Here is a 21440-nt window from a genome sequence, read left to right as displayed (position 1 = left end):
GACACTAAGTTAAATCAACGTCTCTTTTTCAGTCTCAACAGCAGAACAAAAAAAACTCACATTTTAAAATTTCATAGCTTTTCTTTGCTACTCTGCACTCAAACACAACTTCTATGCAAAAGTCAAAATGAAACTGCAGCCAATAACACTATCACCGATTTTCACTTTTCAGACATATCCTCAACAAAAACATTTCAGATGTCAAAAAAATCATTAATTGTTATGTTTGTATGTATCATTCATACGTGAAGAGCATAATCTTACACACATAAAAGCTCTTATTCATATACAGGTACAATGTGCTCCTCATTAAACCTTTTTCTTTCCCAGAGGTATGTGATTTTCAGTGCCACATGCGGTTGATCACTGTGAACCAGGGAGGCAAAGATACCCAACCTTCACACAAGAAATGAAGTGAAAAGTAGAAAGAGGCCTCTGGGCTCAATCATGCTAGTGACTCAGCCACTTGGACCACATGGGAAGGATATCACACAACCAGGGATTTCTAATCCACAAAGCTCACTGCTCACTGTCTGTCCTGTAACCCCCAGGCATTTTTGAGAGTCATCCCGCCCTGATGGGACCGCAAAGACGCCAAAGCCGCTGAACTGAGAAGACCTTTCTTGTTGGATTACTCCTATTCCCCTTTCTTTTATTAAAGAACATTTTGTGTGTTCTTCCCGGCAACCTGCCTCTGCGGTCTTGTATTTCATTGTGAATCCGACCTCGGCGTACCCTCGGGTAGCACACGATCTATTCACTACAACTTTACAACATGTGAAAAGAAATTCGCTGAACAGGCTGCCTGCAGTGGTAATCTACAATACTGTGGATGTTGTAAATAGACACTGACCAACTGACAAGAATATATATGGTGCACACACACATTTGGACATACAGACAAACATCTTCCTACCTGTGTGGCTCCTGTGTGCATGTGTGAGGGAGGCCAGGCAAAGGGATAGCAGCAGACTCCACACACCTACTCCACAAATGCAAGGACCCCGTTCCCGCATTCTGCCAGGAAAAAACAAAAACATGCAGATTCTATTAGAGAAAACAACAAACGGTTTAGAATATGCAGAGCACGACTTTTAGCTGTTTATTGTATGCACTAAAAATGTAAATATATTCAGTTTTGAGTTGATCAGTCCAACACGTTGATCCAGACTCAGATACTATATCGATTGGATGGATTCCTCTAAATATTGTACACGCATCTGTGGTGGGTTGATGATCCTCTTATTTTTCTTCTGGTGCCACCCTCAGGTCTAAGTTTTTTTTGTTTGTTTGTTTGTTTTTGCCTTTCCAGTAAAAAAAAAAATCTACATATTTTCTTTACTGGTAGTGACATAATTTTACATAGACATTTGTTGTTCCCAGAAAATTAATTCCAAAAATGTTGGTGACATACTGACTTTTGTTACGTGTTCAAACTCATGTGGTGCAATTGTGGCACAACTGGGAATGGAGCAGTAATAGAACAGGCTCATTATCACACTTTATTGGTGGACATGTTAGAGACTGTGTAAGCCATTCCCCTTTAAAAGCAGGGTCCTTCTCTTTGTTGACACACTTGCAGTTTGGGATTTCTGTAGAGCATTTTTGTCAAAGGAATCCCACTGTTGTTTGAGACACAGAGTCTTTCAAGATATGAATACAGCAGATCAAATAAGCTACCAAGAGCCCACAATCTAATGAGAAACTTCATGCCTTTGCACCTTCCAGTTATATGCAATTGAATGAGGTGCATGCCAAATCAAGGACAGCAAACTTCAAAGAGGAAACTTTGGAGAATGAGGGTGTTTTTTGTGTTGCCACCAGAACAGCTTTGATGCATCTTGGCATTGATTGGCTCTGGAACACCTGGAAGAGGTCTACCGGAAAGATGGAACTTCATTCTTTCAATCAACACTCTCTAATTTGTTGGTGGAGAGTGCTATCTAATACGCTGGTCCCATAAATCATCTGTCTCCCATTGTCCAGTATCTCCCAATTTGAACTTCTTTAAACAGATTTTAAAAACGAGTGGTTGTAAGCCCAGGATGCAGTGATGGTGCTCCTGCAAAACAGTATCAGAGGGAATGGTTTTGGGAGAACAGTTGCACACAGGAGGCTGCACAGTGGCTCGGCTGTTAGCACTGTTGCCTCACAGCTTGGTGGTCGCGTCCCGGCCTGGGCCTGGGATCCTTCTTTGTGGGATTTGCATGTTCACCCTGTGCATGCATAGATTTCTCCGGGTGCTCTGGATAGACTGACAACCTGTCCAGGGTGTCCCCCTAAGTCAGCTGGGATAGACTTCAGCCCCCCGCGACCCTAATGAGGATTAAGATATTTTTATTAATACTGTATGCGTAATTCTTTGTAAACTTTTGTAGACTGTATTTTCTGTAGTTTGTATGTGTGAGGGACCAGGTCTGCGAATTAGCTGTTAGCTATTGACCTATGAACATGACATCGGTTAATGTAACAATGTTTGTTGTTCTGTCCCTATCAAATAAACAAATAAACAAACAAATAAGCGGTGTATAGATAATGGATAGATGAATTTGCACAAAGGGAGTCAAGCACAATAATTCACTAAAAGAACCAAGCAAGCCTTTCTGATTGCACAGTCCAGAACTCTACTAAAGCTTGCCATTATCAGTGCGTTGGTTGCTGCTTGGAGGTTGTTGTTTTCTGGAGCAAACGGGGTTCTGAAAACTGTAATGAGAATGTCATGTGCAATCTGTGCAATCAATTTCAATCCTGGAAGAGACCACTCCCAGTACGATAGAAATATTAAATCAAAGAAAAAAAGGTGATCCATCAGAACACATTTTTGTGTTGTGTTGATTTCTAGTGATCCTTTCCTCTAAAGGGAACAAATGAACAAAACCATGCCGGAAAAATGCCTCTTACAGCAAAACTGATCAAAACTCCTCAATGTAGGTTTTTCCTTTAATTTGTCACCTGTCTTTTTATAGTCAATTCAATATAGGTGTATGTTTGTTATTGCACAGAAGGTGGACCAGAACTTTAAACCAATTAGACAATAGATACACTCAAGTGCACTGCCAGGGCCACTGTATATGTGCCACACTCTAGAATAAATATATGTAAGCAATACACTAAATCAATTGCTTTCCCAAAGTAAACAATACTGTAATCCAAACCAAGGCAGTCAAAAGCTTTTATATTCTACTTAGATATGACAAAAGTCGGTTGAGGATTCACATCAACTCACAAAAAAGGCAATAAACCTTCTGATAAAAACAGTAATAAAAACTTTTTAATAGAACAAAAACCAAAACAAAACATTATTTTTATTGGTTTTTCATTTCAATAATGAATTTTATTTTCTTATTATATTAATGTGTTGATAATGCAAGCAACGATGAGTAAACAAGGCGGATAGAATCTCCCTGTCAAAGCGCTGGCAGGTGTTTGCGTTGAAGTAAAGGGATGCATATAATTAAAGCGCTTTATATTCCAGGGAGCAAGTAGGACAGAAACCACAACACGCGAGCAAAATGTCTTTTTCCACCAGGGAAACCTGTTTTGTCCGTAAACTCGTGTACATGTGTTTGTGTGAATAAATAACTGCAGGAGGTTAGCAAAGTAAAAGTGAATGCATGAGACAATACAACATGAAGAGCAACTTAGCAACTCTGTTTTATCTTTTACACGATTTGTTTTTTCTCCTGTAAAAAAAAAAAAAAAGCACCCCAGAGGGATGTATCAGAGGAGTCAGAAGGATGCAGATCGGCTCCAAAAACTGCTATTCTTGCTCCCATTGCAAATGCAAACTCCAAATTCTACAAACAGCCAAGACTTGATTTCTGTCTTTGCATGTCTAGATAAGAATACAGATAAGGTACAAAATTTAACATAATGTTGCCTTGTACTTTAGAATCTCTTTTATTGTTTTATTACGCTGAGAAAACTAAGCAAAAACATTCACAATGAATCCTATAGACTGCAAGCAGAGGCAACTGACAGTGTAATAAAGTGGCTATGCATAAAATTTACAAGCTCCAGAAAGTTAATTTTGTTTAAATCACTCTTTAAATGTGTTTCGTGGTGGTGATTTACTTTTCTGGTGAAGCAGCAAAGGCGTAGCAGAGAGAGAGAAAACATTTTTGTGAAGTACTTTTGAACAGATATGTGATGATGTAAGTAAAACAAACCAAACTTTCCAGGTTTGTGCGAGAGTCTGGGCAGATTAACTCACTGCAGATGAGATTATACACACACCTGATTGGATCTGGGTATGAGCGGGTGTGTTTATTTGTGCACATGTGCTATGTTGGGGCATATATCTGCATGCGTGTGTGTGTGTGTGTGTGTGTGTGTGAGTGCTTGGGCAGTCATGAAGTGTGTGTTAAGCTCTGGCTTGAGTTCTGAGCTTGGTGTGTGAGTCATCTGGCTACGCAGCCAGGCATTTCTAGAGCTGGGAGAAGCTGCAAAGCCAGTCAGGCTGAGCCAAGGCTTTCTCTGGTTAGAGGGCATCACAGACACACACATACACAAATGCACACGCACGCACGCACGCACGCACGCACGCACGCACACACACACACACACACACAATCATATACATATACACTTTTCTGTCACCTCTCCTCTCTTCTCTCATTCATCTCCTTCAGCCCTCCTGCATCCTCCCCTCTCTCCCTCCTCGTCTCACCCCCTTCCTCCTGTCCTCACCTATGCTCCGCTAGTAGTAAATAATTAGGAGACAAAGCAGAGGCTCTGCCTGCTTCCTCTCCAGCTCATTTAGACACACAGCAGTGTTTGTGATGATGCAGTGCCACTTCATTATTGCTGGTTGTTTGGTCTGTCTGCCGCAGAACGAGTGGGTGTGTGATATAGAAATGGATTCAGAAAAGAGAGAGCGACTGAGAGAAAGACGACGAGTGGAGGCAGCCGAGTGTGTGTGCGTGCGTGCATATGAGCGTGTGTGTGTGTGTGTGTGTGTGCAAACGCTCAGGAACAAGGGGTTCTGATCAATAGCATCGAAACAGCTTGACTCTCCATCAGTATCAAACACAGCAGCCAATGGTGACTCACACATCTGCACAAACTCACAAACAACAGACGTTTTTCTGTATTGACAAAACAAAAGTCGGCCCGCGAGTTAGGAAGCTCGTGAATTTGGAGAATGTATGCCAACTGCCTGTAAACACTGGAGTTTACACTTGTTGTTGTTCCCACATGCACGCACGCGATTCCAGCAGATCCTTCAAGTGCTGCAGACACCAGCATTCCCGACACTCCTCTGATCACGTCTTCCAGTACGGATACTGGTGAGAAAGCAAGATCTTATAACCCTGGATGATGTAGCTTTCATTAGCCGAACACAGAGGAGCAAAAAGAGAAAGGAAGAGTGAGAGGAGAAAGAAACAGAGTTGGAGAAAGAGTGGTGGTCTCCGATGAGTTCTACAGTCTGTTCCATCCCTTTAATTAGTCCCATTGGAATGCCCTGCCCGCTCCACGCAGCTGATCAGTTTCCCCTCCATATCTTCAGTCTGTATTTGTGTGTGTGTGTGTGTGTGTGTGTGTGTGTGTGTGTACGCGTGGGTGTCTGTGTTTATATGCATCTGAAGCTAAAGCCGGACTGACATCTCACGGGCATATGAGCTCTGGTTGAGCTCCCAATGGTCGAGGAGAAAAATGTAGTGGAAATACATAAATATTCAAAGAGTTCCCATTCTCTGAGATATCTGCCATTTGGAAAATGGGATGCCCATACTTTCTGCATCAGCCTTTGCTGCAATTTACATGACATGAGGTTACTTTACCATCACAAGATATACACTGTCAATATATTATCCCTTGCTAACAAAACAGATCTTATTTTTTTTAAATATTGGGAATAGGTATTAATGTCTGTCAGTAACAAAATATGTAAAAGATAATAAAGAGTTTTGAGGCAGCAGGCTGTGCTGCTGCAGTGTAAACCACCTTTGTGAAAACCAAACAACTGGACCGAGACCACCTGAAAAAGAGGGATTTGGTCCAGTTCCAAATGGATGCTTTTCATTTGTAGTGTGAAAGCAAATGGATCAACTCCAGTCATTTTTGATACATAGCCCGGCCCATACAGGATATTTGATGGAGACACCAGTATTGCTGTATAAGTTTAAAAAAAAAACTCTGATAATGATGTATTGACTGCGCAACACAACCAGAAACATATTTGATAAGCTTCTGTTAACTCTGTTGTTTTCTTCTCTCCAGTTGTGATCAAGAAATACACAGGGCAGACCATTTTACAGCTGAAAAATAAACTTGTTACTACTCTCTACTGGAAAAAAGCACTGAGTGGTTTCAAAACTTGACAATTTTACACTTAATTTTCTTGTCATTTTTCAGCCCGCATGTACACAAATACCACTATATCTGACACCATAAGATTTGTAGATCAGGCGCTGCTGAAAAAGGGGCTTTAGCACGGTTTGAATTCAACTTGTTAACTGTGTACAATCTTTAAAAGAGATGTATACTGGCTACAGTTGGTGTCACTGGTAATGAGTAAGTGTGAGTCAGAATGCAAGGAAAGTCAAAGAATCAGTGATCAACCCTAATCCCACCCTTTAATGCCCACTATTTGTCATCATTAATAATAAACAGTCAATTTGTAGTCTGAATAGTTCTCATAATCAGCTTGAAAACAGAAGAAAACTGCCAAATCAATGCATTACCTTTTAGCCTGTGTGACCTCATGTTTGTAGCTCTTTATTCCGCTGTAAAAAGCTCATGTGAAATCCAACCTGACCAGCATTAATCAACAACAATTGTTGGTAATTATCTGTGTTCTTGGGTGGCTTAAAGACGTCCCTTTTCCCACCGACTCTGACTGTTTGGTGTTAGCACAAAGATCATGGCTACCTCCTATAAATGCTACAATGGAGAGTCTCATCAGGTACTCCATGACTGCATGGAACGGCATCTTCACAGTCTGCTTAATGTCAAAAATAAACAGCTTGGTTAAAGAAATGTCAACTGTCCCTTAAGACTGTCAATGAAAAAAATGTACATGCACATAAGATCCTGAAGGAAGAGTACCTTTTATTCTGATGTACACTACCATTCAAAAGTTTGGCATCACCCAGACAATTTCATGTTTTCCATGAAAAGTCACATTTTTTTTCATGTGCTAACATAACTGCACAAGGGTTGTTTAATCATCAGTGAGCCTTTCAACACCATTAGCTAACACGATGTAGCATTAGAACACAGGAGTGATGGTTGCTGGAAATGTTCCTCTGCAGATATTCTATGTAGTACTCTATGTAGATATTCCATTAAAAATCTGCCGTTTCCAGCTAGAATAGTCATTTAGCACATAAACAATGTCTAGACTGTATTTCTGAATGTTATCATCATTGAAAAAACCTGGGTTTCTTTCAAAAATAAATACATTTCTAAGTGACCCCAGACTTTTGAACGGTAGTGTATAACAAACAAACAAACAACAACTCAATCCTAACTCTTGATGCGTCTGGCCTACACATCTGATCTAGAAGGTTGATCTCTGTAGCATAATATAGTTGTACAGAGTTGTCAAATCTGCAGCACTGCTGAAGGAAAAATTTAAGGATGATAAAGTATGTCTTATTTTATTCTAACTTAATATGTCATAATTCACCTGATGAAATTAACCAAACTACAGGCATTTAGGATACCCAAAATGTTCCCACTGCTACACAATGTCATGTTTTGGAGTACTTTTATCATCAAGCATGAGAAAAAAAATCCTGTATCAATTAGTGATGATATTTTTGATCACTACAAACTTCTTTTTTGTCTTCGAATTTTGCAAATTCCCTCCCTCACACACTGTTACCTGGCTATTGTATGCCTGTGCCTTAAGAACAATAGATATGGATCTTATTCATCCTGAGAATTTAACAGAGAGATGACTATCTCACCCTGTTCTGTTGAGCAACACTAAGGCTAAGGTCACCAGGTACTCATAGTAGCTCGCTCTTTCATTCAAAGTCACAGTACCAAGAGAAAATGGACCATATTGTCTGATACCGTGAAGAGACAGCAAAGAGGGAACGGAAAGGACACAGGGATGATAGAAAGGATAGATGAAAGCATAGGCGTCAGTTTAGGGGGGACAGTGGGGACGTGTCCCCCCCACTTTTTGTCAGGGGTCATTTTGTCTCCAACACATTCAAATTCTTCACATGTAAGCCGTTGTAAACCCAGTTATTTTCAGTAGTCTAGAAAATTCCGACGCTCCTGAACGCACCATCCGCACTCGGCCGAGAGTTGCACAGACACGCAGCACACCTTCGTGAGGTAAAAAAAAAACGTGCAGATACTAAATTTGCGCCTGTGCCAAGTGGAAGCTCCGACCAGAGCCGTGCAGGGGCAAAATTTCGGCCCGGGAGAATTAGTACTATAGCGGCCCACAGACCCCTCTGCCTACATATACCAATAGCTCAAAAGGATGAGTCTCTGCCTTTGGTGTGGTGGTTGTGAGTTCGAGCCCAGCTTGTGGTATTTTGCCGCTGTTTTCGACATTTTCTCAAAGTGCTGTGGTCTCCGTCCCCGCCACTTTTAAAAACAAACTGACGCCCTTGGATGAAAGGTAAGGAGACAAGTGCACAGAAAACAAGCAAAGAGCAGAAGAGGACGATGCAAGGATGAAGAAGAAGGAAAGAAACAAAGGTTCTCAATAAGGCAGAAAAGGAAGGAGAAGGAAAGAAGCAAGGAGAGAGCAGAGCTGTAGAAATTCAAACCAGATTTAAAAAATGTGACTAAGAGCTCTGCACTTACGAGCTTGTCAGCTCAGAAATCCAGGAGTTTTCTGGCTGACACAGTGACCAATATTTGTTTGAAATGCTAATATAATTATTAGCATTTTGGAGTGGTGACAATAAAATTACTGTTCAAGATGGTCACATTTTACATTAGCAGCCACAACATTAAAACCATTAACGTGAAGTGAAAACATTGATCATTTCATCCTTTCAGTCATGTGGATGTTACTTGTATCACCCATCTAAACATTCTTGCTAACAAAAGCGGCTCGCTCAGGGCAACAACACTCCCTGATTTCAGTGATGTCACTCAATGTGCCCCGCCACGCTGCAAAAACTGCTAAAGAATGGCTCAAGGAACACAGCAAGGAGCCAAGAAGCTGGCAAACCCCCTAAAATTCCATGATCTAACTGTGATTGAGCATCCTTGAGATGTGCCAGAACAAGCCTGATCCACGGACGTTCCAGCCCGCAACCCTGAGGAACCAAAGGATCCAACCAAAGCCAACATCCCGAGGCCCTGTGTCCATGTCCCAATGACTGAGAGATGTTTTGGCAGCACGAGGGGGACCTACAAATTACTAGACAAGGCGTTCAGTGTTGTGTCTCAACAGTGCAAACATGACTGAACTAAAACTGGAGAAAGCCCTGCCAGCTAGGTAGTTTCATCCAAGGAAAAATAATTCACTGATTTGCGCTCATTCGTTCACCACACCATGTTGGCGTTGCTCTCGGGATGGCAAAGTCGGTCCACCAATTAAGCTGAAAGTACCGCTGTTCCTATGTGAAATCTCACAGAGTTTCTAGCAGAGCTGTGGCTTTTCAGCTTCATTAAATTGCTGACTTTCATGTATCCATTTCTAAAATCAATGTTTTTTTGAGCTGAAATTGGCCATCCAAACCCTTTTTTTTTTTTTGCAAGGTCACAAGAGGCTGGATTTTATTCCAGCTCACGTTGGGTTGGACAAACACATATAACTAGCTGTGCTAAATAGAAAAGGTTTTTAAGATCAAGTCCTGGGGTAACCTCAGTTACACTATTGCATAACAGGGGAAAAAATAAGCTATGAAAAGCAGGAAGTGTGCTTCACCTGCTTTTTATATGTAGTGGCTAAGTTCACACACAGCAGAAGATGAAAGTGGACAGATGATGATTTGGTAACGGAAACCTGCGTATCAACTTAATGGAAGGGCTTGTTTTCCTAGCTTGGGCTGCGCTGCTAGGACTCTCCAAACCTAATTGCAACCTCAGGAGATTTCAGGTTGATTAGGCCTTCCTGATCCTGCCAGGAGAATGTCTGCGTGTGTGCACAAGTGTGTACTTCACGTGTGCTTCACTAATCAAATCCACAGTTTGGCCTTTGTGGATAAATTTACTCCATGTGACCTGTAGATAAAGCCAGTGGCTCCAAATTAAGCCTCCAATTTAGCTAGCATTGTGGAAGCTCAACACTAACACCGAGTGTGTGTGCATACGTGTATTTGTGTGTGTGCAAACAGAGAGGAAGATGGAAGGAGGAGGGAAGGAAAATGAGGAGCGAGGAAGCTTTCTGGTCGTTCCCTCCTCCATCCCTCGGCCTCTTATCAGTCTCTCACTTGTTAGCGGCGCTCTATGGCTTCACCGGAGTGCACATCGCAGGCTTGACATTCGCATCTTTCAAATCAGCTTTTGCCTGCTGCTGCTGCTGCTGCATGTGTGTCCCTAACACATCCCTAAAGCTTGATTCGACCCAGGGGTGTCACACTCCATCTATCTCCCTTCCTCTCTCTTTTCTTTTGCTCTGTCTCTGTCTCTGTCTGCCACTCGATGTGCTAACCTGGAGAACTCAATGCACCGCGAGCTACGATCCTGATGTCACTACCAATCCATCGTCCACACACGACACTGCCACCCCCTAAAACATCCGCGGGTCAAAAGCACACAAAGCCATGCAGGCGCACACTCAGGCATGACAAACCGCTGCAGTGTGCGTCTGCTGACAGTGCAGATCCAGGTGGTAAACGCAGTTATGTTGTCTGAGCCTTTCTATCAGCCACCAGTCCAACAGCATCAGACAATGAAAGAAAAAAAAAAGCGAATTGCCAGCCCTCACCTACAGGCGCGAGCTACACCATCGTTATAAGCTGGCTTAACACTGCAAAAATAACATCAAAGTCCCACTCCTCTCCGTAGAATACGCAGCACACCACTTTCACATTTATCTATCACATTTTGACTACACTTCAATTTTCTGCAAGGTTCTTGGGCAATAACAGGAAAAAAAACACTTTGAACTAAATAAACAAATGCAAAGTAGGGGATCTCTTGAAGCTTTAGAATGGAGGAAATATATAAAAGCAAAATGCAAATGGCCTCCGCTGTGTGCGAGCGTCAGCCGTGGGAGAGCGTGGATGAAAAAATAATCCAGGGGGAAGAAAGTGGCTTCTTTAATTCAATTTCAATCCAGTTTTTTTTTTTTTTTTTGACTTTCGTAGCCTCTTGGCTGGGATTATTACAGCACTAGATGAGCAAATTGGAAATCCATCCAGTACTATAAGCCTTTGTTGACAAATGTAGCAGTTGTTCTGCCGAGTAAGAACAACACTTAAAAGTGAAAAACAGACTTCTGCTACAAAGCACTGACGATGTTATTGAACAAGCAAAATTAGGAATGGAGGCAGTTCAGTAAGAGTCTCATCAAAGAGTAAAAACAATAATAAAAAAAAAACTAGTGAGTCTGAATGCACTGGAGGCTGAAAAAGAGGTGCAGCTATTCACTTGCTTCTGGACCCGCTGACAGAAGAAGAATGCAGGTTCTACTTTTCCAGCTCACTTTAATGGGGGTGTGATTTCATCCGTCTATCTCCCAGACAGACAGGTGAAAGCGACCGGCAGTAAAAGCACTTGCTCTCTCTCTCTCTCTCTCTCTCTCTCTCTCTCCCTTCCACTGCTCTCTCTCTGCCTTTGCTCTCCTCTCAAGTTAATTTTTCATCACACTGTGTGTTTTCAGATGACCAGCGCTTTTGCTTTTGTGATTCTCCTTCATTTCTGTGTTGTTTCTACTTCATACCACTCGTTAATATCTTTATCGCTGGCATGAATGCTTTGTTGGGTACTTTAGTATTCTTATAGCCTATTACAATGATTAGTCAATGAATGAGTCTGTTTCCTGACATAAAATATCAGGTAAAACATTCATCATTCTCTTGTTCCAGTGTTTGAATGGCCACGATTTGATATTGTTCTCTCTTTATTTTGCATTGAATAGCTTATTTTCTTTAACTTGGGTTATCTGTTGAATGCTTTAAATCAAAGAGTTTATTGACAAGTTAATCAGTAATGAAAATACTGCACATCTTCTCTGTAAAATGAAACATCGAGCCATTTTCTGATTTTGGGCAAGAAAATCCTTTGTCTGTGCCTTTCAGAGCTGCTAAAAATCACTGTTAAACAAATGCATTAGTGTTTTATGATTCAACAGCACTGTGCTTAAGATTTGGGCAAATAATGGATTTAGTGAGAGAAAAATCATGGTTTGAATTAAAGTAGTCACTTAGTTAGGGAAACACTACAGTTTGCATTAAAATGACTGCTTTGCTAAGGTTACAGGACCTTTGTTGTCATGGTTACATTAATCACCATGGTGTTGGACTGAGGACATAATCTGGGTCACTAATGAAGGAAATTAACATTGACTGTTGGTAGAAAGCAGGAAGCAAACAGTGGTCTTTCATGTTGAAATTTAATGTTTTGTTGCCCCATCCATCCATCCATCCATCCATCCATCCATCCATCCATCCATCCATCCATCCATCCATCCATCCATCCATCCATCCCAATCTCCTCTCTCTGTTGACATTGCTATTCTATAGTAAAAGCGATAATAATAATAATAATAATAATTGTTATTATATAATAACCCCACCTGACTATTTTTTCCTTTGAAATATGAAGTTTTATGTCTTTGTCACTTGAGCGCAAACATTTTAGGGCCCTTGCTGAAAATATAAAGTCCATGTAAAGCAATAACAAATATGTTCTGAGTTTTTCACAACACAGTCAAAAAAAATAAAAAAAACTCATCCCCATTACAACCGTCATGAAAAGGGAAACTAATTGTAAAGACCAAAACCATTTACTGGACCAGGCTGTAAACAGGTTTATTTCTGCTGTAAAGTTGGGCGCTTTACCATGACAGCCTGTTGCGGTTGACTCGCTTTTGGAGTCAAAATTGCCTCAAGTGGCAATTTGACGAATTGCAACTTCAAATTTATTTATTTTTTGACTTCAGTTTTGGCTTCAATGTTCAGCTGCAGATGTTGCAGCTCAGACAAAACAGTCAGTGTTTTCTGCACTGAATGAAAGCTTTAACACTAGCCAAAATGAATTGCACTTGCTGTGCAAATTGACCTGAGTTTGTTTTAACTGAACCAAACAGATTACATGTGAAATCACAAATGAGCACTGTATCAATGGAATATTTTGTCACTTTGCTGCTGCAAATTACATTACTTACTAGAATACACTGAGGACATTGGGCATCTTACACTCACTAATGGACATGAGAGCTGACAATGGCACCTCATGTCACTGGATACCCATGAATTGCAGTTGTTTCAGAGTGAAGTTTGTACAACTACCTGGTGTAAAATGCTCACAGCTGATGCGGTTCATGGTGGTGATACTCAGCCCTGAATCAAAGCGGTTACTGAAAAAAGATCAGTCTACCTCCTCCTCATCTCATCATTTTTAGGAGGTTTTAGTGAGGAGCTGTTCTGCAAATTCTGCATCCTTGTGAAGACGCATTTGCCGAAACAAAGGCAAAGCTAGTTAGCAAACTGTACCCTGTAGTAGGTGTAGTTACTCACAAGTGAGCGGGAGAATCCCTGAGGATAATGTGCTCCAGTTTTTTAGAACATTATAGTGTTAGAGGGAGGTCTTGTGCTTTCTAGTGCAACATCGAGCAATGATTGCTGGATCGCCGAAAAACTCCAGAATGGTCTACCTCCACAATTGCATAATTCAGAGTCTTTACAGGTTTTCAGCAGTTATTTAGCAACATGTATGATTATGTTTTTAACCAATCTCAGAATTTGTCTTGCATGAACATTAAACACACAAAAAACTTTTTTTTGACAACTAAAACCTACATGACCTGAGGTAATTCTCACTGGAGATTCAAACCTGAAATATAACGCTGTAAGTAAGGACCACACACACACACACACACACACACACGCGCGCATATGCACGCACAACCAAAACTTGCCACTGAGGAAAACACACATTTTATATTGTCTAAAAATCAGTCATGTTGGGTTAAAAGACAAGCTACTGCCGATAGGGAACATCGAAAATATTCAATCTGGGTGAAAAACTTCATCTAGAACTGGATTCATCCATGTGTGTCAGTGGTGCACTGACAGCTGTGAGAGTGGGAGTGATGAAGCAGGACAAAAGTATATTAGTGGAGTGAACAATCCATTTTTCCTGCTTTTTTTTCTGTGTATTTTTTTTTTTAGAAAAACTGTGGAGGGAGAAAGAAAGAAAGACTCTGGTGATCAGTGGTGTGAGCTGATGAGAGGCAGGAGGTAATGATTAGTGTCCAAGCTGCCCTCGGAAACTTCTGCCTCAGTTTAATGAATACCTAAAGAGGGGAAAGAGCATGAGATGGTAAAAGGGCACCGACGCATCTTCTCTCTCTGCGTTTCTTTCTTCCTTTCCCTGACTCTCCTTCTCTGACAGATCATGAAATTTCTAAACAACCCAGTGCCAAAAATGGGTATTTTACTGATGGCCTCGGTCCTCTCTGGTCTCATTTTGTAACTCTCCCTAAACTCTTCCCAGTTCAGACCTATTTCTCTGCCCTAAATGCATAATTTTGTAAATGAAGCATCTGCTTGGGTGGTCCCTGAAGGCTCATGTGTATCCGGCTGAAGCTGACATGCACAGGAATAAACCATATCACCACTCAAAAATAGATTTATGGACAGTCCCTAAAAATATGTAGCACACGACAGCTAAGTTTTATAATAGATAAAACTGTGCACTGTATGTTAACGATTTAATATATAGAGGTTTGGTAAATGGGCAGTATGGGAAGCAGCATGGTGGCAAAAATAGTAAATGACATAATGCAACAACAGATGCTGGTAACTGTTTAAACCATGAATCATGATGCCGAAAAGGTGGCTTGCTGTATCAACGAAAACAAATCCGTATTTAGGTTCTCCGAAATTAGAACAGACCTTTTATCAAGAGCACATTTGTTCAGTGCAAGGCTGCTACTGGAGCCGTACAGATAAATAATACACTGGAAGCTTTCAGGCAAACAAAAAGCTGCAAATACGGCAAACAAAAGCAAAGAAGTAGTTGTCAATATTTATCTGTACAAAATCACCAGCATGAAGTCAGTGTTTCTATAGTAACAAAACTCTTGGTGTATTGACATGAAAGCAGAAATTAAATTTAATGATAACAGAAAATTACTGTGAAAACAACTGCTCCTGGGGCTGTAAAAAGCCAAGTCAAAGCAGGTTTGATAAGCACAATGTGATGTCTTGAAGCACTCCATTTTATATCCGACTACTGTAGTACATCTAAAATATTAAAAAGAAATTTAAAAAAAAGCTCCATTACTGGCCAATAATATTAGTAGTTTGAGGAGATGGATTCCTGTTAGTGTGTGTGTGTCTCCCTGACTCATAAAGTCTGTTACTGACCTTAAATTAAGTTGGATTTTAAGAGTGTGTTTGTGCAAACAAATCAAATTATGTCAAGAGCTGGATTATAGTGATTTGCATATATTTTTAGAGGAGTGTTTGTTGTATTTCCTAATGACAAAAAGCAGCAGAAAAAAGCTTCACCTCTTTCTATTTCTTTGTCTCTCCTCCCCAGATGGCTCCTCGTACTTTTCCTATTTCACCTCGCAGCCTGGTGCACATAACTTATGCATGCTGTTTTCATACAGGTTGCCAAGGTTTGGTGTGTTATCTGCGTGCACGCTCAACATGTGTGCGTGCCTATGTGTGTGTGTGTGTGTGTGTGTGTGTATGCGCGCGCGTGTGTGTGTGTGTGTACATGCATGTGTGCTGCATTTGCAACTAGCAGCGGTAGATAGCAGCAGAGCAGTAATGGTGTATAACTCATCCTAATAATGTAACAGTGAAGTAGCAGGTAAGGTCAACACACAAGACTGTGGTGGAAGGTGAACTGCCTGCACACACACACTCACACACACACGAATGCATGAATCAGGCCCAGACAAACACATCTCCAGGCACATAAACATGGACCCCACCAATCTGTATATCACTCCCCATGCAGCCTCTCCCATATTTTCCTGCAACCCATTATTTTTTTCTTCCTGTCTGTTTCTCTTCTATCCATCCCTCCATCCTTGCTCATTCCTCCCCTCTTTCGTTCATCCCCCCTCTCCTCCATCCCTCCCTCTGCCTCACGCTGATATTGTTGGAGGTCAGTCGACACCCTGAGGAAGACGGCTGATGAATGGATCCATGATTACTGGCTGTAATTACAGTGTCAAATGAACTGTTAGCTGTCCAGTATGTGCAGGTTTGTGTGTGTGTGTGTGTGTGTGTGTTCTCAGTGTAATGTGCGAGTCAGCTCCCTGCAGATGCAGTTGCCATATCAGCATCCAGAACAACAGATGGAGTGCAGTTACACATGCACACATGCAGATCTACACACATGCAAGCAAAGCGACCATTATCATTTATCACAGTGTGAAATACCAAAAAAAAAAAAAAAAGTTTCATGTAGCACCGCTTGAAAAAGTCAATGTATGTGGTAAAAAGAGCATGGTGCCTTTGTGTTTATTGCAATTATGACATTTCTGTACAGACTCTTAGGGGGAAAGACAGGTTACTAACGAAACATCTAACCACAATCTATCCTGTCATAGTAAATTCCACTCAGCAGGAGTCTATGTTGCCAGTAAGTCTGGCAGATGTGGGATTTGGCACACGCACACCAAAACTCCCATCACAAGTTATTGCCAACAGATCAGGGTGAGCTATTGACTTCTGCACACATCCCTCAATCAGACACGATAATGGAGAACTGGAGCCACTGGGGCAGGCAGATCAGCAGCTGGGCTGGCAAGAATCAGAGGCAGACAGACGGACAAACAAAGAGTTTAGCTTTTCTGCTGGGTGAAATTCTGTTTCATTTTGTTCAGCCTCGCTAATGGAGTGGAAAACGAAGGAAGGCAGTCAAACAAGCTGCTCTTAAACTACTGTCGTCCAATCCATTCTAAGTATTTACCGTTTATGTACATATGTGTAAGCTAGGGTGTCAGACTAATCCACAAAATGCTTTTTCTTAAACCTGTAACCAGTGGTGGAAAGTAATTAAGTACATGCATACAATTAAATACAGACATGTACTGTACTTAAGTAAAATTTCGAGGTGCTTTTCTTGAAAATTTCCATATCACGCGACTTTATACTTCCACTCCTTGACAAATAATGTACTTTCTACTCCACGACATTTATCTAGCAGCTTCAGTTCCCCTCAAGATGAATATTTTATACAACAGATATAGCAAGTTCTTAAAATACAACACATTACAGAAGATTAAACTAGCGGTTTCCAGGCTTTCTGATTTCTGACAAGATACAAAAATCACTCTGTAGTGGTGCTCACATTTCAGATGTTTTTGAATTGTTAACAGCTCCACCAACTAGTGATTTTTCCTTCGAAGTTTCTCATATGGTTTCATTTCAGTCAATGTTCAAATAAAACAAGGATTTTAGCAAAAATCAAACATTAGAGAAAACAATCTGAACCCAAATTGGTGCATTAGATCTCATTTTTTCCACTGACCATCTCACAATTCCTCAGATTTGTCTGGTTTTCCTTTATATCAAACTATCTGCATATGAAGTAGCATAAACTGGCTCCAATTGTAGCAGCTACGATGGTTAACATGCTGCCTCCTAATGCTTCAGAATGAGTCACATAATTGTGTCACATGTATTAGTATATGTCAGATAAACAAAACCAGTTCTTTAATACTTTAACTGAATTTTGCTGCTAAAACTCAGGTACTTTTACTTCAGCAGAAATTTTTCAGGCAGGACTTTTAGTTGTAATAGAGTTTTCAGTGAGTGCAATAAGTTTGTTGTTAATTTGTTTTGGCCATTTGGGGACAGCAGAAATAACTTTTTACATTGATATAGCAACGCTCATTTAATTAAAATAATGTAAAATCTTTTTCATCTCCACCAACTGTGAAGAGAATGTCTGTCTCTTTCTGTGCAAAACACTATGTTCATTAGTCACTATGTCTGAGTAGGTAGTCACACTGTGGAGTGATTTTAAAAACTTTTTAGCTCATAATATTTGCTGCTGTGTGAGTATGAGTAGTCAGAATGAACCAAAACAGAAAAGATTTGGATCAGACAGCCAAACGATAAACAGAAACCTACTATAAAGCAAAGCCGAGATTTTTCCACATTGTTTTTCAAAATGCCACTTGTCTGTCTGCCAATATGTGCGTGGTAGAAGCAGTAACAGGCCAGAAGAGAGAATTTCAGCATGATTCTGTTTTCTACATCCCGTTAATCAGGGCAGATGTTCTTGCACTCTCACTGTAAGATGAGTAAATCATTTATAACGCTCGGCCTCATGCACTAATGTGCCTGCAAGACACACACACACACACACACACACACACACACACACACACACACACACACACACACACACACGCATGCACAAACACACACACACGCACACACACATGCACACTATGTTCTCATGGATGTGTTAAATGCACAAGAAAACTAAAGCGAAGCGAACCACCTAATCAAATTCAGAGCTACATCTTGAGGGAGTTTAAACATGGATACACATTCCTCTCACATGTGTGTCTTTGTGCATTCGAGCGCGCATTTTAATGTGTTTGCATGTGTGTGTGTCAGAGAATAAGAGGGGGAGAGTGTGTGTGTGTGCTTGTCTAGTTTATATTCCAAAGTGGCTTGCTGTGAGTGTGGTTTCCCACAATTCTTATCAGAGTTGTGATCACAGAAAACTGGTCTCCTCAAATGGAACACATCCCTCCCTCACACTATCAGACACACACACACACACACACACACGCACACACACACACACACGCACACACATACTGTCTGCTGGTGATTCCCTTCCTTGAGTCTAATTCAATCTTCAAACTTATAACACAACAGTGAAACACGCACAGCTAAGAACTTGAATGCAATTTAGAACAATCTGAGGTGAGTATGTCTGTCTTATGAATAAATAAGAGTTTTTCCTTTGAAAGTCCTGCACACAACCAGCAGAGGAAATCTGTCTGGGGACGAATAAAACAATTGCTGGCTTAGAAAAATTGAAAACAAAGATGGCAAAAAATAAAAAAAAAATTTAAAAAATGCTGCAGCAAATACAAAGCACCGGGGAGAAAAAGACATGCAATATTCAGCGGGGAAAGCAAAGAGTACGACATTTTGAGGATCGGTGGTGGGGTAAGAGGGGTGAAAAAAGCAAATGGCTGCCAGGTTGTACTTCAGCTAGCCTCTTCCTGGCTGCAGTGTTCATCCCTGAGATGGAAAACACTCGTGCACTCGCTTTTAGCAAGAAGTGGTCTAATTGACAAGCCAGTGATGTAGTGTAGTAACTTAAAGTACATAAGCTGTGTACTCACAGGGAAGCAGTGCCGCACCTCTGTGGCAGTAAGGTAGATCTGCATGCTGATATGCTGAGGAATGCATCACACAGAGCAGTTCACGCAGAGGTAAAAAAAATGTGACGAGAAAAATACTTAGATAAGAAGAATCTTGTTCAAAATCTGGCTTTGCTTCATTCTGGGAAGTGTGTCCTAGTTTGCACGCTGCTGCTCAGAGTGTACACACACACACACACACACACACACACACGGCAGCATGGACGCACACACACACACACACACATTTCTATGCTGCTAATGAACAAGCTGCTTTCTCGCTTGGGATTTCTCTCCCTATGTTTCTTTTTTCTCTGTACCTTTACCGCATCCCTCCATCCCTTCCTCTTGCATTCCCATGACAGCCTCTCCTCTCCAGGGTTTAGATGTTTGACGTGTGTCACTCACACACACGCCGGCTGGCACATTGCGAGCCCAAACGCAGACACATTTGAATTCAAATAATGTGCTTAAAAAAAGACTAAGCACCTTTCCCAAAAAAAACAAGTGAGCACAAGCGTAATGAAATGGTAATGAAACACGCCTTACGTTGACTCACACACACCTGAGATCTGAGGCCTCTTTCAGTCAGTATGACAGCACTTGTGAGGGACTGCGCTGTCACCTTTTGCATCTGCAAATTAGACGAACAAATAAATCTATAATTCTCAAACATCGCAGGCGATTTGAAATGCATCAGTCCCCTCATCCGTAATGTATTCATGTTATTCATCTTCACGCTTGCCATACACAACCCCTCTTATTCAAATACTTATTTTCAGATCCTTTTAATCAAATTTGCATGGATTAATTTTCAGAATGTTTAAAGCATTGAGTCTCTCGCCTATAAATAGCCCGGCAAATCCATTTGAAGGCCGACAGACACACTTGCATCATAGTTTCACACTGCACCATGTGATATGTGTGGTAATTGATGCAACTAGTTATTTCTCGTCTCTTGTTGCAGGTCACAGTTATGGTTCATTAAAGACTTACAGCTGTGAGCCTCGGTGTCAAACAGCTCTACATTTTGAGGCCGACTTCAAACAGTTCATTTTGGAGTCAATCATATAAGCTGTTTTACTCGGAGGCAGAAGATGATGAGGTTTGTTTTTTTTTTCCAAGCCAGGTCGACAACCGCTGAAAATTATCTGGTGGAGGCAGATATGTGTTGGGAAGACAAAGAAAGAGCAATGGGATGAGAGAATGGATCATTATCACTGGTGTAGGTTACCAAAATCACAGAGTAAAAACATTTTTATACATGAACGTGCCATGTATTTACAATACATGTGCTGCATAAATTTAACTTTCACAACTTATGTTATTTTGGGTCAAAGGTAGGAAATTTGGCAGCATAAACGTATGAAACTTTAAAAATACAATTTTTCCCAACCTTTAAAACAGCCTGGCAGTCCAACAATGCAACAAACCTTTCATGTGCAAACTGATTGCAATGTGGACAAGCATTGTGCACCTTTTTAGAGCTTGCTAATAGGATGTACTGCTTTGAAGAGAATAGATTAGCAGTTTAAGTGTAATGATTCCTCTGTAACTTGTCTGGTTTTAATTGCCGTGTTGTATTATTTCTCTTGTATATAAACTATAGTTTACCAACACTGTGTACTTGCATCAGTTTACAACACTTGTAATTATTCTGTTTCATTCATTAGCTGTAGCAGTAAGTGGGTTGACTGGAAAACATCATAGTTTTTGTCAGTGTTGTGTATGAAGCTTTGTTATTTTTAATGGACAATAGCTAAAAGTGCAAAAACTGAGCCGTAACATTATCAAGGAGCATTTGATATACAGCAGTAGGAATGGGAGATGGTAAAATGTTTCATATTAGTTGCTACTGATAGTTATTGATCATTCTAAATAACCTGTTTTTTAAGAAAGATCAGGAGAAGAAAAGATTTGAATTGATGTACAACTTTAATCTATTTATCAAGGTAGACAGGTGATAATTTCAATGTAGACACAACCATAAAAA

General features: G+C 40.7%; 1 protein-coding gene across 1 annotated transcript in view; it reads right to left on the bottom strand.

Annotated features, from left to right (window-relative positions):
• Positions 1-21440, bottom strand: part of LOC110958146 (chemokine-like protein TAFA-2) — a 91158-nt gene that overhangs the window by 45852 nt on the left and 23866 nt on the right. Inside the window, exon 2 of the mRNA XM_022204523.2 lies at positions 917-1017. Coding sequence (XP_022060215.1) covers positions 917-1016 — 100 coding nt within the window. The 5' untranslated portion in view covers position 1017. The remainder of the gene's footprint in view (positions 1-916; positions 1018-21440) is intronic.

Source organism: Acanthochromis polyacanthus, chromosome 6 (assembly GCF_021347895.1).
Source record: "Acanthochromis polyacanthus isolate Apoly-LR-REF ecotype Palm Island chromosome 6, KAUST_Apoly_ChrSc, whole genome shotgun sequence".
Lineage (NCBI taxonomy): Eukaryota > Metazoa > Chordata > Actinopteri > Pomacentridae > Acanthochromis > Acanthochromis polyacanthus.
The sequence above is the reverse complement of the archived record's forward strand: the minus strand, read 5'-3'. Positions and strand labels throughout refer to the sequence as shown.